Here is an 18,893-nt window from a genome sequence, read left to right as displayed (position 1 = left end):
TCACTGAGTGAAGTAATTGTTTTGTAAGGCACTGAGTAATGTTTATTCGATTTCTTAACAGCTACAATACTATTAATTTTTTTCGCAGTTTTCAATTTTTCTTCTGGTAATACTGTATTATCAAAGAGTGCCAAGTAAGCAAGTTGTTCATGCAAATACCATAGATGTTTAGATATTTTTTCAAGTGCTGCATTAACGTTTTGCGGATGAATTTTTCGATGTTCGATAAGATCTTTTACTAATTGTAAGTCTGAGTTCGGGGCTTTTATCGCATATGGAGCAGTAAACCATATTTTCGCGTAAAATAATACAATAAAAACACAAATATTACGCAAAGCATCTGTTTCTCTCGCTGATACTTTAAACTGCTTGCGAAATAAATATATTTTCGAACAATAAAGAGCTTTTGAAAGCTATCTTGCATAATTACAAGCGCGAGGGGCTTTAAATTGAACTTCATCACCTCCGACACCACCCAAAAAGATACTGCTCAGTACCAGTAATTCTTTATAGTCGTCTCTTATTATGATGATTCTAATTGAAAAATATAAAAAAAAAAAAATAAAAAAGTGAGAAAACTAGAATCATTATCAGCAACCAATCTGTTTCTTTGAGTAGTAATAGTGAATGACATTGTAATTAGTTAAATTTGTAAATAAAGTTAATGAAAAAATATACTTTGTGAAATATTCGAGCTAAAAAATATTTGAAATCTATCAATTGAAAAGTTATAAGTCCTTAATACACTCAAAAATGTATCAAACACTAGTTCATTATTCAAGTACACAATTGTTAATGTAAAATTGAATTTATTCATACCTTTAATTGATTGTCGTTTTTGATTGAACTTTTTTGTCGTTCAAAATGTCGGTAATATGTTCATCGTCGGAACCAATTTCACATACTAATGTATCAATGGTATCCCAATTGTCTCTAAATCGTTTGAAAATAGGTACATTGGGACCATTTGTGGCTGGCCAAGCAACTTCTGCTACATTTCGCAGCATCAACTCTGAGGTATGATGACGACAAGCAAGATATAATTAAATCACGACAAAATCTTTTCTCTAGTAAAGGACAAGCACCTTTGGTGTCACCTTAAAAAAAACATTATCTGTTTTTGATTGAAATGGTTGATAAAAACACACTAGTCACAAAAATTAAGGGACTTGAACAAATTCTAAATTTTTGGGTGTTTTTCAACGAGCTGTAACTCCTGTAAATCCAAATGAAATGATCGTAGAGCAAAAACAAAAAAAGAAAATAGTAGCTCCAAGTGTCTAGTTTTCAGATACGACGATGACAATTTGTTATCACGTTTGAGTCTGGAGAAATCCTGAGAAAACTACCAAAAAAAGTTTTCCAAATTTTTTCTTGTCTAAAAAAAGGTATACGGGTTTCAGAAAATCTTTTTCTATTCTTCAACTCAAAAGCACTTTTAGAAAATGTAATGCCCTTTTATTTGACAGAATCATAGAGCCTGTGCGATTATTTGCCGCAGAATTATCGTCAATCATAGCAAAACAGTTCTTTTTAACTTTGATAATCAATAACTCTGATAATAATGATCGTATGAGAAAACGAAGGGAGTTTTGAAAACTACACGATATTTTCTATGAGAAACAGTAAATGGCTTTTGACGAAAAAATTTTTTAACTTTCCGCTGAGAAAATTGAAGATTTTCAAAAATCGGGAAGTTATTGTTTTCACCCCGTTTTGCAAAAATCGAGTTTTCATCAGATCTCGACGTTTTAAGATCTCAGGTAGCTTGTGTATGTGTGTGTGTGTGTGCGTGTGCGCGCGCGCGCGCGCGCGTGTGTGTGTGTGTGTGTGTGTGTGTGTGTGTGTAAACCTCTCATAACTTTTGAACGGCTTGACCATTTTAATCGCGGTTGGTGCCATTCGAAAGGGTTTGACTGAACTTAGATTTTGAATTTGGACCGATTCGGGCCGGTAGATTTTGAGAAATCTTAAGAAATCTACAAAAAAAATTAGAAAAACGGTGGACCCTAAAGGCCATCCCTGCAACTTCCCGCTACCTCCATACCTAAGTGCTCAACAATTCACTTATTTTTTAAGCTCTTCGAGCTCAAAAATATAATTTTTGTGTAATTTTGAGCTCTCCGAGCTCAAGTAAATCGCCTTTCTGTGCTTTTGAGCTCTTCGATCATCATCGCGGAAATAGTCAGGAAAGCTTCCTAGGACCTCAAAACGTCGAGATCTGATGAAAACTCGATTTTCGAAAAACGGGGTGAAAACAATAACTTCCTGATTTTTGAAAATTTTCAATTTTCTTAGCGGGAAGTTAAAAATTAGGAAAACGGTTGACCCTAAAGGCCATCCCTGCAACTTCCCGCTAATTCCGTTAATAACTGGCCGCTTTTTTTTAGCTCTTTGAGCTCAAAAATACAATCTGTGTGTTGTTTTGAGCTCTCCGAGCTCAAAAAGATACCTTTACTATGCTGTAGAGCTCTTTGAGCTCAAAAGTCTGATAAAAGTTTCATAGAACATGAAACTTGGGTTGCCAACCCATGGCTTGGTAACCAACCCCATTTATTTTTTCAAAGTTTATCTTTGCTCTCATTCAATTTCTTTCATTATCTTTCATTCAATTAACATCTTTATAACTCGAACAGATACTACAAGCTTCCAGCTTTACTAGCCCGGGAAAAAATCATCATGCATGAACATGTATGATCAGGCGTTAATTTCATGCATGATCATGCATGTATATTTGCCATGCAAGGGCTTGTATGATCATTCATGATCATATATGATGAAGCTTGATCAAGCTTGTACGTGTCTGGCAAATATTCATGAGCAATCATGCATGACCAAGCATGACCAAGCATTTTTATCGCGATAAAAAAATTTTAGTTGACAAAAAAATTTTTTCTGTTCATTATGGTTTTAGCCTTTCACTATTTAGTAGCAATCGATTGTTTCTTTCACTGAAAAAAAAAAACTTGAGAGGTGTCAAGGGACACCCGGATGGAACGAAGTTCTTTTCGATTAATTAGTGAAGAAATTGTAATAAAATTTTATTTTATTTAGAAAGAAGAAACGAAAATAACCCTGATAGCTATCCAATCGTAAAAGTTAACGTTAAAATGCAATCCAACTTATGCACAATCTAGTGCCGGAAATTCACTTTAACTTTTGTCAATATCTTGTAGTACAATTCTTAATATGAACTTTTAGTGAAGTTGAACAAAACACTTATTGATATGGCAGATTATCAGAATTTGTTTCTTTTTTACATCGGTAGGTAATTTATCGGTGAAAAAACGAAGCACAGTAAAAATTTTTTACTACCCCGCACGGAAAAAGTATATATTCTGGAATATATTCTGAAATATATTCCAGAATATATCCGAGAATATATTCCGAATATAACCCGTTTTGCCCAAGGAATATATTCCGGAATATATGGGCATGCACTCACTTGTATTCCGTTTTATTCCAAATTTTTCTCTGGTCTATGGTCTGATCCATCGTATATATACTGAATATATTATATACTTTTGAAATATATTCCTTGGGCAAAACGGGCTATATCCGGAATATATATAGAATATATTCTCGGATATATTCTAGTATATATTTTATATTATATTCCAGAATATATACTAAAATATATACTTTTTCCGTGGGGGACGTACATAACAAAAAAAAACAATATTTTATAGTTCGACTGGGGAGTCGAACCCGGGTAGATTGGTTACGAGGCAAGCTCTCTAATTTTATTCTTTTGAAAACATCCAAAAATTTTATTCTTTTGAAAACATCCCTGAACTAATCAGCGAACATAACAAAAAGAAAATTTTTGAAATCGGTCTACCCGTTTTTGAGCTTTAGCGAGACTAACGCACAGCAATTTATTTTTATATTTTTTTATTATTTGATGATAATTAATGATAATGATTTTTTTAGCTGAACTATCAAGTTTTCTAAAAAAAAATTTTTATTGAATCATCTCTCAACTGTAGCGAACAAAACAAAAAAACAATTTTTAAAATCGGTCCAGCCGTTTTTAAGCTTTAGTGAGATTAACACACAGAAATTCATTTGTTTTTGTTTTTTTAGCTGAACTTTCGGGTTTATTTAAAAATTTTTATTTTTCTAAACCATCCCTGAACTATAGCGAACAAAATAAAAAAAAAATTTTGAAAATCGATCCAGCCGTTTTTGAGTTTTAGCTAGACTAACGCACAGCAATTTATTTATATATATATATATATATATATATATATATATATATATATATATATATATATATATATATATATATATATATATATACAGATAAAATGTAAAATTGTATTTGCAGTTATGAATATAACGTGAGTGAGTTAATTAAATTAAAAATTTTTTCGTTTTTAGCTATGACATTAAAGTAAGCAGTCACTTGACTATTTTTTAATTTTTTTTAACAAATAAATTTGTTCCAAAAAATTATTTATAAAAAATTGCATTGTTAATTTTTGTAAATTTCTACATGTCAATTTATTTTTCTTATTATTTTTTACCATAATTTACTTGTTAAAAAAAATTCTTAAAATTAGCAAATGTCAGCTAGATTAATTTTCATTTTTAGCTTTAAAAATGTTAAAAAATGTTTTAATAATTTATCAATAAAAATAAATATCTGAAATTATATGATGTTTAATTTTCTTAAATATAAAAATACTCTGAAACTTTTTATGAAATTATTTACAAAGCATTAAAATTTTTATTTATCGTCCTTTTATTTTTCATTAATTTTTTATAAGAAGTGATTGACAATTAACTTGCAAAAAACTTTTTTAAATCATGGTTTTCTAATCAACTTGAAGGTCCAAATAAATATAACTTGAAGTAACATTAATTTTTCTATAACCTTTACAGTTAAAGTTACAGTAATTTTTCATTAAAAAATCTTTCGACGTTAAGTTACTATACAATTTCAACACAAATTGTATATAAGTTTTACTGTACAAGTCTTGGAGTAAACTTAACATTAACTTTGACTAAACTTCCTATACTACAAGTATTTTTATAGTAAGTGTGGCTATCAGGGAACTGGCTTGCTTTCTATAAGAGAGAGAGAAAGAGAGAGACAGATAGAGAAACATGCGCATGCCGCACGGCTTACAATAGCTTACTATAGCAAAAAGTGTCGTTACAACTTTTCGTATGAATTTTTTCCGTCTAGCCCCCTTTCGCAACGCGCGATAAGGAACTTCGTTCCAATACCATTTGACATCCGGTCCTTAACGAGACTCGAGTCCGGGACGCTTGAGTCCTGAAGCATGAACGATAACCACTACGCTGATTCGCCACAATACTTAAAAAGATTTTTATTACATATTATATTTTTTGTTCGTAGTTACAGTGATTGTGTCTTGAGTACGATATTAGTAATGATTTAGCTTTAAATAAATCTACAGATTCGGTAGAATCTGGCGCCAAGTTCCGTTCAAAAATCCCGTTGCAAACGGAGCGCCAGACTACCGAATGTGTTTACTGTAAGCAGAACGGTTTTTTGAGGTTGCGAAATTTAATTTAATTCTACGGTACTTTTTTTCACTAATTTGTTTATTATAACAGTAATTCATAATTTATTTTACCGTATTAATTAATTTATATTCACTTATAACAATTTATTTACTTGAAATTATTAAATTTTATCAGCACATACTATAGCGCGCTCACATTTTTCGATCCTGACTTTTTTTTTATGTAAAAAGTGACATGCCACAGACTAGATAAAATAAAAATGTGTAGTAATCCTCCTATAGATACGCAACTACAGTTAAAAAAAGTAATTCACAGCTTACATTTACGGCCGCCAGGGCGCACTGGAATTATATCTACATAAACTGTAGCTTCAAGGGGATAGTTTGCGGTAAAAAATGCAGCCAACGCGAGATTTAAGTTAGTACCGTAGAAAAGTAAACTCCAATCTTAAAGGTGCTCACACACGTGTTAATGAACTAAGGTAGATTGCTTGCAGTTATCCTTTTATTTATTTACTTTGTTTATTTACTTTGAGCTCTCTGCGAGAAAGTATTTATATAATTCTATATAATAAACTAACGATGTGACTAAGGTACAGCAAACAAACAATACGGGCATCTATAAATCTGCCGAATTATAAAAATTCCGACAGAAGTTTTATTATTTGTCGGTAATGATAAAACAGTTTCATAAAATTCTAAGAGATGGCGCCACGTGTCCTAAAATAAAAAAAATTGGATTTTAAGCTATGTGATGAGGACTGAGCATCAGGCTGAAAAACATGTACTGATTCCGACCTGGTCTGATGCACCAGGTGCATGACATTGAATTCTACAGAAATATTACATGAAATTATACAGCTATGGATTAGATCAGTCTAACCTTATAGTTGTGGACAAGGCCCATCAATATTTATCTAAGATTATATGGGCATTTATAATCAGTGCTCGTTATTCCGAAAAAAAACGGAGCATGACTAAATTAAATAATCGGATGGTCGAGAATATACTTATCGTGCAAATTGGTAATAAATTTTTTTGCCCATTAGCGAAGAAATAGTCGAGGCCCACTAGTGCTCTTCCGCGGTGGAATAAGCACTACTTGGGTTAGTCCGTTTTTTAAAAAAAACGGGTCATGACTAGATTAAATAATCGAATGGTCGGGAAGTAGTGGGCCTTGACTATGCCTGTGTATGTGGGCGAGAACATATCACCGCTCCGAACGGGCAATATCTTTTCGACCATCCGATTATTTAATTTAGCCGTGGCCCGTTTTTTTTAAAAACGGGCAAACACAAATAGTGCTTATTCCACCGCGGAATAGCACTAGTCGACCTTAACTATTTTTTCGCTTGTGGACGAAAATAATATATAAACAGTCTGGAAGGGAAGTATCTTCCCGACCGTCCGATTATTTAATTAATTCATGACCCGTTTTTCTAAAAAAAACGGGCAAACATCAATAGTGCTTACTCCACCTCGAAAAGGTAGTAGTAGTAGGTCTCGGCTATGCATGTGTGAGGGAGAAAAAAATATATGACCAGTCCGGATGGAAAATATTTTCTCGACCATCCGATTATTTAATTTAGTAATGACCCGTTTTTTTGAAAAAACGGGAAAATATAAGTCGTGCTTATTTCACCTTCAAACGGAAGTAGTGGGCTTTGGCTATGGCTGAGTATGTGGGCGAGAAGAATATATCACCGCTTGGAACGGGCAATATCGTCCCGACCATCCGATTATTTAATTTAGCTATGGCCCATTTTTTTGAAAAAACGGGCAAACATAAGTAGTGCTTATTCCAACCCGGAAAGAAAGTAGTGAACTTTGACTATGCATGTGTATGTGGGAGAGAAGAATATATCAGCGCTCCGGACGGAAAATACCTTCCCTACCGTCCGATTATTTAATTTAGTGATGACCCGTTTTCTTGAAAAAACGGGCAAATATAAGTCGTGCTTATTCCACCTCAAAAAGGAAGTAGTGGGCCTCTACTATGCCTGTGTATGTGGGCAAGAATATATCAACGCTCCGAACGGGAAATATCTACCCGACCTTCCGATTATTTAATTTACTTATGGCCCGTTTATTTAAAAAAAAAAAACGGGCAAACGTAAGTAGTGCTTATTTCACCTTCAAACGGAAGTAGTGGGCTTTGGCTATGTCTGAGTATGTGGGCGAGAAGAATATATCACCGCTTCGAACGGGCAATATCTTCTCGACCATCCGATTATTTAATTTAGCCATGGCCCGTTTTTTTGAAAAAACGTGCAAACACAAGTAGTGCTTATTCCACCGTGGAATAGCACTAGTCGATAATAACTATTTTTTCGCTTGTTGACGAAAATAATATATAAACAGTCCGGACGGGAAGTATCTTCCCGACCGTCCGAATGTTTAATTGTCATGACCCGTTTTTTTGAAAAAACGGGCAAATATAAGTCGTGCTTATTTCACCTTCAATTGGAAGTAGTGGGCTTTGGCTATGTCTGAGTATGTGGGCGAGAAGAATATATCACCGCTTTGAACGGGCAATATCTTTTCGACCATCCGATTATTTAATTTATTATGGCCCGTTTTTTGAAAAAAACGGGCAAACATAAGTAGTGCTTATTCCACCGCGGAATAGCACTAGTCGACCTTCACTATTTTTTCGCTTGTGGGCGAAAATAATATATAAACAGTCTGGACGGGAAGTATCTTCCCAACCCGGAAAGAAAGTAGTGAACCTTGACTATGCATGTGTATGTGGGAGAGAAGAATATATCAGCGCTCCGGACGGAAAATATCTTTCCTACCGTCCGATTATTTAATTTAGTCATGACCCGTTTTTTTGAAAAAACGGGCAAATATAAGTCGTGCTTATTCCACCTTAAAAAGGAAGTAGTGGGCCTCTACTATGCCTGTGTTTGTGGGCAAGAATATATCAACGCTCCGAACGGGCAATATCTTCCCGACCTTCTGATTATTCAATTTATTTATGGCCCGTTTATTTAAAAAAAAAAACGGGCAAACGTAGGTAGTGCTTATTTCACCTTCAAACGGAAGTAGTGGGCTTTGGCTATGTCTGAGTATGTGGGCGAGAAGAATATATCACCGCTTTGAACGGGCAATATCTTCTCGACCATCCGATTATTTAATTTAGCCATGGCCATAAGGTTATGCGATCTTCGTCTGAAAAATCATTACAATCAATCAATTGTCCCTCACAGCATTCGTTACTTGTAAATATTCCGATCGAACATTTATTGTTTTCCATGATTGATATTATAAATCCAAAATAAAGAAGTTTTAATAAATAAAGAATTTTAATCACAAAAATACACAGTAAACTATTTCTTTCTTTATACAATATAAACAACGAACTTGGTGAATCCCCGAAATATAGCCACTATGTAGATAATAGAGACCTCTTGAAAATTTTGTAGTAATTATCTAGTGGAAAAATATTGGTAGCAAACATGTAGATGGCAGAGTGTGTCACGTCTTAACTGATATAAATGTACATTGACTACCAAATAAATTTAAACGACAATTTTACTATCTTTTGATTGACTCTTTTGCATTAAAATAAATTTTTGAGCCTTAAAATTAAAAATTACAAATGAATTTATCATTATTTTATTCAGTCAATGCCAAAGAAAGAAAAATTTTTTTTTCCTAAAATTCAACAATTTATATCTTTTGAACAAAAAAAAACCCCTACTCAAAAATTTCAGAATCTTTTGAAATCAATTAGAGGTACTCTAGAAAAAAATTTGAGCGAAAAATTTGATGGCGGTCATCGACTTTTGCAATTTTGGAAATTTCAAAATTTTCCCAAAAAGCAAATTTTTGAAAAATTTTTTCAAAAAAATTTTTTTTCGGTATCTTTAAGTATCCTCTTTAAAACCTAGCTCAGATCATTAGAGTAATTGTAATAGTTTTCGAGATCTTTGAAGAATAAGTTTAAGAAACAGGAAAATTAGTGAAATTTTCAAAATTGCATAACTTTTGAAAAAAATTTTTTTATTTTTATTATATTATATTAATATTTGGAGGTGGCGTCAAGTAATTTCTATTTCCCATTCAAATAACATAGAAAAATATTCTTTTAAAGTTTGGAATTCTGTTACGTGACAACGAGCTACTTTATCGATAAAACTAAACCTTTTCCTTATGGGCAATTAAATGCTCTACATAAATATTTAATAGAATGCTTGTCCAAAATTCCTAATAAGTTAACAAATGCTAATTTTTATTAATTATTAACGAAAAATATTTACTTATGGGTCATTCCATGTCAAATCAAACAATAGTTGAAATCAAACCCTTTCGATTTGGACAAATTCTGGTAAGAAGTTTTCTTTTATCATATAACGAAGTTCTGTGGGAGGGAAAAAACAATTTTTTTTTTCTAAAGATATGAAAATTCGAAAAAGTTTGGAAAATCCAAATGAGCATGCCTTAAGCGCTTATGTCATACATAAATTATTTAGATCATAACAAAAATTATTCGTTTTCAATTTGAATTTTCCGCGAGTAGTATTATCCCCTATGTAGGTCGAACTAAAGAAAAATTTTAACAGATGATAAAACAGTTAGTAATTATACCATCATGTATGTATAGTTTCTGCTTGTTTATAGTTATTTCAATTCTGTTTATTAAAAATAATATGTATGGCTGCCGAAATCGCAGAAAAAGTCACTGAACTGACAATCGAAAAAAATTAATTGTATCGAAAGGGAATTATTTTGACACGCAATTTTCACAAGGGTTTTGATAAACTTCCACAGGAATCCTATAATAGAATTAAGATGAAATATATGAAAATATATGTGTTGCAAACTATTCGTAACGTGATTGGCTGAAAGTAATTATAATATACATAAACGACGCAATAATATATCATGAGCATATAATGTATTGTATATAAACTTTAGTTAGTTTCATTCACTCATGTGGACTACATCTAAAGTTAACTTAAAGCAGCACTCACATTGCACACGGTAGTAAGAGGCGCTACATGTGAAACTTGAGTATTTATTGAAAGAGCGCGGTTAATTTGAATACAACCAATACAACCAGAGTATATACTTATTTTATTCATCAAAATAAAATTCATTTTTAAAGTATGTGTTCTGATAAATTTTTTCCAAATAACAACTTTATCTTTTTATAAATTAATTGCCAAAATATATATAAGAGGTGTTTTTTTTTTCAAAAATATGAATTTTTTAATTTAAAAAAAAAATTTTTTTTTGTTTTTTGCAACTGCTAAATAAGGTAAAATTATGCAGATACATAATATTGTAATTTTGAGCATTCAAAAATTGAATGCATGACGTGGAAATATTAAATAATAAATTAATTTCAACTTTTTTTTTATTTTTTGGATATAATCTTGAAGTCATCCTTAACGCATGATATAATTTTTTATTAACTTCCCGCTAAGAAAATCGGGAAGTTATTGTTTTCACCCCGTTTTGCAAAAATCGAGTTTTCATCAGATCTCGACGTTTGAAGGTCACAGGAAGCTTCCCTGACTATCCCCGCGAGGTTGTCACGGTGTCTGTATGTGTGTGTGTGTGTGTGTCACGATGTGAAATCACGATTTTTAGGCGAGAGTAGAGCATACCTGCGCGCTTCGCGCTTAAGGCATGCAATTTTTCAATTTTTCCAGTTTTTCAATTTTGATTTTGTAATATCTCGAACGCTACTATAGATACAGGAATAGACTTTCGTTTGTTTGATAGGGGACACTTGGAGCTATTGAAAAAAAAAAAATTTTTAAAAATGCCAAATTTGTCAAATTTTGAATTTTTGAACATCGTCGAAAATGACAATCGACATCAAAATTTTGGCTCAATTTTTTCGTATAATACATTGTACTAGTTTTAGAAGATCCTGAAATTTTTAGAACTTTTTTTTTTTTTTAAATATGAATTTTTGAATTTGAAATAAAATTTTTTTTTTGCTTTTTCTAAATGAGGTTCAGGTATGCGAATACATTGTATTGTAATTTTGAGCATGAAAAAATTAAATACACGACCTGGAATTATTAAATAATAAATTGGTTTCAACTCCTTTTTTTTTCTTTTTCAATAGCCCCTAGTGTCCCCTATCAAACAAACGAAAGTCTATTCCCGTATCTATAATAGCGTTCGAGATATCACAAAATCAAAATTGAAAAACTGGAAAAATTGGAAAATTTCGAATTTGCATATCTTTGGAAAAAAATTTTTTTTTTCCTTTTACAGAACTTCGTTATATGATAAAAGAAAACTTCTGACCAAAATTTGTCCAAATCGAAAGGGTTTGTTTTTAACTATTGTTTGATTTGACATGGAATGACCCATAAGTAAATATTTTTCGTTAATAATTAATAAAAATTAGCATTTATCAAATTATTAGGAATTTTGGACAAGCATTCTATTAAATATATGCATATTATTATTCTAAAGTTAATAATAATGGGTTTTTAATGCATATAAACTGATTTTCTTGTGTTTAAGACGAAAACAAACCGTAATTTTTAACAGTTTGAAGTGTTTGAGGCTCGATATCTTTTAAACGGCTTGACTTACGCAAAATTTCAAACCTTTTTGGTAGATCATTTAATTGCCCATAAGAAAAAGGTTTAGTTTTATCTATAAAGTAGCTCGTTGTCACGTAACAGAATTCCAAACTTTAAAAAAATATTTTTCTATGTTATTTAAATGGGAAATAGAAATTACTTAACGCCACCTCTAAATATTAATATTAAAAGCTCATATTTTCAGAGGATTTTTTTTTAGAGATACTCCGACGATTTCTCAATGTTCGTTGAAAAAAAAAATATATTCGATTTTTTTGATACACTAATATATATATATTGTAACGGGGTGGTTAGCCCTGTCCAATTGGTTACCCCTTTCCTCTTTGAAAAAGGCGCCACTGGGATTTTATACTCGGTGTCCCAGAAACCGGGGAGCATGAGAAGGAAAGATAGGGTTGTGAGAAGCTTGAGAGAGAGGGCTGTAAATTAATGATGAGAAACAATTATTAACAATTAACAATTCAATTATTTATTCAATATAAACAATTTAAAACTAACAAAATTTCTTAACAATATTGCCCTTAAAATTAACCTAACAATCATTTAATTGTGAGAACCTCTCACCTACGCAGGCACTTGCCAAAACTTACAACTAAATATCATTAAATTCTTTTAAACATAGATCATTACGCATCTATCTTCTTAATTTCTTAACTCAATTTTAGACCATTACGCATCTACCTTTAATTTCCTAATTCGATCATAGACCATTACGCATCTAGATTCTTAATTTCTTAAACCCTCGTCCAACTGACGGAATAACTAACAACATAATTTACCCAATAAAAACTTCTTAATTATTCAATTATCTGAACTAATTTCACATAACAACCTCGTCTACCTGACGGAATACCATAGAATACCATAATTACCTCGTCAACCTGACGGACTACCATATAATATCATAAATCACTAACTTCCATATAAAATCGTCCACGGTAATCATTTTCTAAATTCACTAAATTTCTCAATAAATACATTCGCTAAATTAATTAAATTTAGCCCACCGGCCTAAATTTAATTTAACACAATTTCTTAAATCCAACTACTGCAATTCTAAAGCGTCTCAACAAAATTTACAACCGTAGAACATTATAGAATGACCTTCACTAACTTAATTACGCATTTTCATTTCTTATTCAAACTTTGTCTTGAAAATTCTTAACTAAAATTAATTTATTATAGCCAACAGGCCTATAATAAATTACTAATAAATTCTCTACCAATAAATTAACAATTAATCAATTAAATTTAATTTTCAATATAAAAGTTCAGCGACAAAACTAACTACTTGACCTTGACAATAAAAACTAAAGTACGAATTTGCTATTATAAAAATGACCGCTCGAGAAATTAAATTTAATTATTTCAGCCTCTTAATTAAATCAATAATCAAATCTGGTCTACAATAATCGAAAATACCTGGAGACTCAATTATTGTTTTATCCAACGACGACTGATACTCCGGTCCAACTTGGCGGGCTTAGCTGCTTGGCGTCTTGTCGTCTCGAACCAGGGTGTGGCAGGGTTGTCCAATTCCAAAAATGCCCCGATAACTCCCTCTGCAGTTGCTCTTTATTCTCAATGTCCAAATTTGCATTCTATTGACTTAAACTGATCTCAACAAGGTCACTGATTCACAAGGGCAAAAGGCCACTGGCTTCCAGAAGGGAAAAAAGCCTCGATGTTTCTCCTGTCGGCTCTTTTATACCCCTCCAACTCCGGCTCTCGAACTTTCCTATTGTTATGCCCCGCTTTATTTTACGGGGACAGTAGTGGGGACTTTTGATTAGCACGCCCGGTGACAAGTCGAAACTACTTGTCAAAAATCGAAAGGTAAGGGAAAGCCCTGACCTACCGTGCGTTAATTAAGTGGTCGATAATGACCCCGGGAAGTTCGATTTTCCCTGTTACAATATATATATATATATATATATACACGATATAACGCGGCTTGTCAGCACGATAACGTTTTCAGTTTATAACCGATTCTTCTCAAACTCAATATGCTTTATCTATCGATCAAGACCAAGGTTAAGATCGAAGATGCGCTTAATCGGGAGAGTAATTTGGAAAGGACAGGATTTTGAAATTTTGAAAATCGTAAAAATTGATGTTTTTACTACTTCAACTTAGTATAATTACTGAACTAGACAAGATATTAAAATTCGATAAAACGAATCGTAAAGCTCTTTTAATAAGCTTCAATTTTCACTACTCAGAAGTAATACCCTCAATATTACTCCTTTTAGAGTTCGTTTAATGGAACAGTTTGACTGATGCAGCCGTTTTAGTTTTTTTTTTTTTTTTTTTTTAACTTCCCGCTAAGAAAACCGAAGATTTTCAAAAATCGGGAAGTTATTGTTCTCACCCCGTTTTATGAAAATCGAGTTTTCATCGAATCTCGACGTTTCGAGATCCTAGAAAGCTTCCCTGACTATTCCCGCGATGGTGCCTGTATGTATGTGTGTGTGTGTGTGTGTGTGTGTGTGTGTGTGTGTGTGTGTGTGTGTGTGTGTGTGTGTGTGTGTGTGTTTTTTTTTCTTTTGTAGGGGGGGGAATCCTTTTTACGGATTCTAGGCATAGCTGTTTGGCCTGGATATGTGGCGACTCGACGCAGCGTCATACTAACTCGACACTAACGCCCCTACCCACTAGTGTGTGTGTGTGTGTGTGTGTGTGTGTGTGTGTGTGTGTGTGTGTGTGTGTGTGTGTGTGTGGATGTATGTAAACCTCTCATAACTTTTGAACCGCTTGACCGAATCGATCGCGGTTGGTGCCATTCGAAAGGGCTTGACCAAACTTAGATTTTTAGTATACTTTGAAACGATTCGGACCGGTAGATTTTAAGGAATCGCAAAAAAACTACAAAAAAAAATTTTTTTAAATGGTGTTTTCTTGGAATAACTTTTAAACGGCTCTACCGATCAATTCCAAAAACTAATTAGCTTTTAACATCAAAAAACCACGTCGATCGCTGCCAGTCCAGTCAAAATCGGTTGATTCGTTTGTGAGTTATCGTTGACGAAAGAAAACCGAAAAAAGTGTTTTTTCGGAATTACTTCGAAGTTTTTCGTTCTATCAATTTAAACTTGAAGATTCTTCATGAAGCTTAAAAAACTGCGTCGAATGCCACCAACCGCGTGAAAATCGGTTTATTCATTCAAAAGTTATTTTAATTTGAAAATTAAAAAAATAGTGTTTTATCAAACGTCTATCATACTTTTGAGCTCAAAGAGCTCACAAGCATACAAAATCTGTTTTTTGAGCTCGAAGAGCTCAAAATAACACACAAATTGTATTTATGAGCTCGACGAGCTCAAAAACGTCATAAGTGCAATTTCAAGCGTTTAGGTATTGCAAGGATATTGCAAGGTATTGCAAAGATAGCCTTCAGGGTCAACCGTTTTCCCAATTTTTTTTTTTTTTTTTATTTGTATACTATCCCAGTAGTTTTTTTTTCTATTCATTATGAAATCTACTTCCATTTCGGCTGCCGAATGGACTTTTTTTATATGACGTCTATTTTTAATAAAACTGTTAGATCAAGAGATGTCAATATTTTGAAATAATTTATTTTCAGGAAGAAGAAGCACTACTGAATGAAATGGAAGTAACTGGACAAGCGTTTGAAGATATGCAAGAACAAAATTCTCGACTCATTCAGCAATTACGTGAAAAAGATGATGCAAATTTTAAATTAATGACTGAACGAATAAAAAGTAATCAACTGCACAAATTAGCTAGAGAAGAGAAAGATGTTTTGAAAGAACAAGTGTTGACGTTAACTACTCAAGTTGAAGCCGCAAATGTTGTTGTACGCAAATTAGAAGAAAAAGAGCGATTGTTACAAAATTCGTTAGCGACAGTTGAAAAAGAATTAGCTCTACGACAACAAGCGATGGAAATGCACAAGCGGAAGGCAATAGAAAGTGCCCAATCAGCCGCAGATCTTAAACTCCACTTGGGTAATTATACACTTTTCTTGAGTTTTTTTCACTTTCCGCTATGAAAATCAATAATTTTCAAAATATTTGTGTGTGTGTGTGTGCGCGTGTGTGTGTGGGTGTGTGTATGTGTTTTTTTTTTTTTTTTTTTAACTTAGGGGGGGGGGAATCCCTTTTACGGATTCCAGGCATAGCTGTTCGGCCTGGATATGTGGCGACTCGACGCAGCGTCATACTAAAACTCGACGCTAACGCCCCTACCCACTAAACCCTAAACCCTTTTTCTTCTTTCCTCTAATCCCTCATGGAAACCGCCGTCAGGCATTACTTCGTGAGGGGAGGATCTAGCTACTGCTATTCCTTCTGGTGGCTAAAGTGTTATTTTTCCTTCCTTCTAGTTTCTGTCATTTGCCCTTTTTCTTTCAATGGAACGCAGCTCTGTAAGCACTTCGGTGGTAAACGTTCTTGTGGCGTTTCAGGCAGCTTCGGATGACAGCATTTCTTCTACTATTGACTCTGGTGTGATTTTCTTGTTCAGGATCTTTTCTAACTCATCACGCTGTGAGTTAAAACGAGGGCACTCAAAAAAAACGTGCTCCGAATTTTCAGCAACTCTTGGGCAAGACGGACACTCTGAGGAATTATCGTGCTTAAAGCGATGAAGGTACTCCCGGAAACAGCCGTGTCCTGACTACATCTGGGTCAGATAGTAGTTGACCTCGCCGTAATTCCGGTTAAGCTAAACGTCAATCCGTGGTATAAGTCGATGAGTCCATCTTCCCTTCTCCGCAGCATCCCATAGTTGTTGCCATCTTGCTATACTATGTTGTCGCTCTTCAGTTCTCAGTCCTTCAGCGCTCAGTGTAGATGACCTCTTTCGGTGGTATAGGTTCCGTCTTTCCTCAGCTAGGACTCTAAGAGGCAGAGTTCCAGAAATGACGCACACCGCCTCCTCGGATATTGTGCGGAAGGCGCTTGCAACTCTCAGTGCACTTAATCGGTAGACCGGTCCGGCTTTCCTCCATGATTCTTGAGTCTCCAGCGCGTCTGCCCAAACGGATATTCCATATGTGAGCACTGATATGACTACTGACGACAGCAATAGTCTCCTGCTCTGCTTTGGGCCTCCAACATTCGGCATCAGTCTTGATAGACTAGTTACCACCGCTGATGCTTTAGCACTTAAGTGTTCGACCTGTTGCTTAAAGTTCAATCGGGCATCCAGCGTCACCCCCAGATATCGGATAAATGGTTGCGATGCGATCTCCTGCTCGCCGACATTCAGCTTGATGTTTTCTACGATCTTTCTGCTGGTGATGAGCATAGCTTCAGTTTTGTGCTTGGCTAACTCTAACTTCATCATCTCCATCCATAGGTTAATCCGGTTAAATGTGATATCGAAAGCCAGATTGATCTCTTTCAAGTATTTCGCGACAATCACTACCGCTACATCATCGGCATATGCAACAAGTTTCACCTCTGATGGTAATGCAACTCTCAGGAGACCATCATACATGATGTTCCACAGCAAAGGACCCAAAACCGAGCCCTGTGGCACTCCTCCGGTTATTTCGTACTCCCTTGGACCGTTTTTCGTGTCATATTTGAGGACTCTGTCTGTAAAGTAGTTTGCTACCATTCTGCGCAGGTATCCTGGCACTTCTTTATCTTCGAGAGCTCGTATGATGCAGTCCCAGTTAGCGGAATTGAAGGCATTTTTGATGTCCAAGGCAGCCACTAAACAATGCTACTTTCTGCCACGTTCCCATCTCTTTCCAGCGATTGCCTCCTTAGCTGTATCGACCACCAGGCTGATCGCATCCAGCGTTGATCGTCCTTTCCGGAAACCATACTGGCCTTCTGCTAGGAGTGGATCGACGGCTGCTTTTATTCGTTCGTGCATTATACGCTCTAATATCTTACCCGCTGTATCCAGCATGCAGAGTGGTCGGTAGGATGATGGCTCGTCCGGTGGCTTCTTCCCTTTAGGGAGTTTTTAATGCAATATTCGGGATTCCATCCAATCCCGGCGCCTTATTATTCCCTACTCGGCTGCACGCCTCCATCAGTTCTTCTTCTGTGACAGGTGGAATGTCTCCTCGATTTACTGGCAATGAAGAATAGCCGAACTTACTTTGTCGAGGAAACAGCATAGAAACTATTCTTTCCAGGAGCTGTGGACACGTAGGTGATGGCATTGGCTGGCGCTTCAGGTGGGTCATGACCACCCTATACGGTCTGCCCCATGGGTCCTTTTCTACCTCATCGACGAGTTCCTTCCAACAGCGTCTTTTGCTATCTTTGATGGCCTTGTTCAGTTCTCGACGGGCCTTTTTGTATTCTGCGACCAGCTTCGCAGAGTTAGGTCGTCGGTGGCCACGCTGTGATAATCTTCTCTTTTTGTGACAAGCTGTGCGAAGGGCGTTAATCTGATCATTCCACCAGTGCACCGATGGTCTTTTATTGATGCCACGCTTACGGGGCATGCAGGTGTCGCACGCCTGGGCAATTCTCGTCATTAAGTCCTTCGTCTTCTCTACAGCATTTCCTGTGATGATGGTCGAGTCACTATCTAAGGCTACTACCAAACCTTCCGAGTCAAAGTCTTTTACTTTCCATCCAGCTGCATTAGTTTGTCTAGTTGTTCTTTGAGGGTTCCAGCCAGCCGATATTTCCCAAAGTATTGCACTGTGGTCGCTGGCGGTGTAGGTGTTTAAGACTTTCCAAGAATAGTTTCTTTTCAATAAGCTGCTGCTGACGAATGTGAGGTCTATTATCGAACTAGCCTCTCTCTTGGTATATGTTGGTGTCTCACCGATGTTGAGAAGGACCACGTCCAGTGAGGCCATTGCTTCACGTAGTGCCTTGCC

At 34.9% G+C, this 18,893-nt stretch overlaps 1 protein-coding gene across 1 annotated transcript in view; it reads left to right on the top strand.

Annotated features, from left to right (window-relative positions):
- Positions 1–18,893, top strand: part of LOC123272701 (E3 ubiquitin-protein ligase Bre1) — a gene marked incomplete in the record, with an annotated part of 140,773 nt that overhangs the window by 63,881 nt on the left and 57,999 nt on the right. The window contains 1 exon segment of the mRNA XM_044739675.1: positions 15,660–16,044. Within this exon segment, the coding sequence (XP_044595610.1) occupies positions 15,660–16,044 (385 nt within the window).

The sequence above is a fragment of the Cotesia glomerata genome, linkage group LG10, assembly GCF_020080835.1.
Source record: "Cotesia glomerata isolate CgM1 linkage group LG10, MPM_Cglom_v2.3, whole genome shotgun sequence".
Classification (NCBI taxonomy): Eukaryota; Metazoa; Arthropoda; class Insecta; order Hymenoptera; family Braconidae; genus Cotesia; species Cotesia glomerata.
The sequence above is the reverse complement of the archived record's forward strand: the minus strand, read 5'-3'. Positions and strand labels throughout refer to the sequence as shown.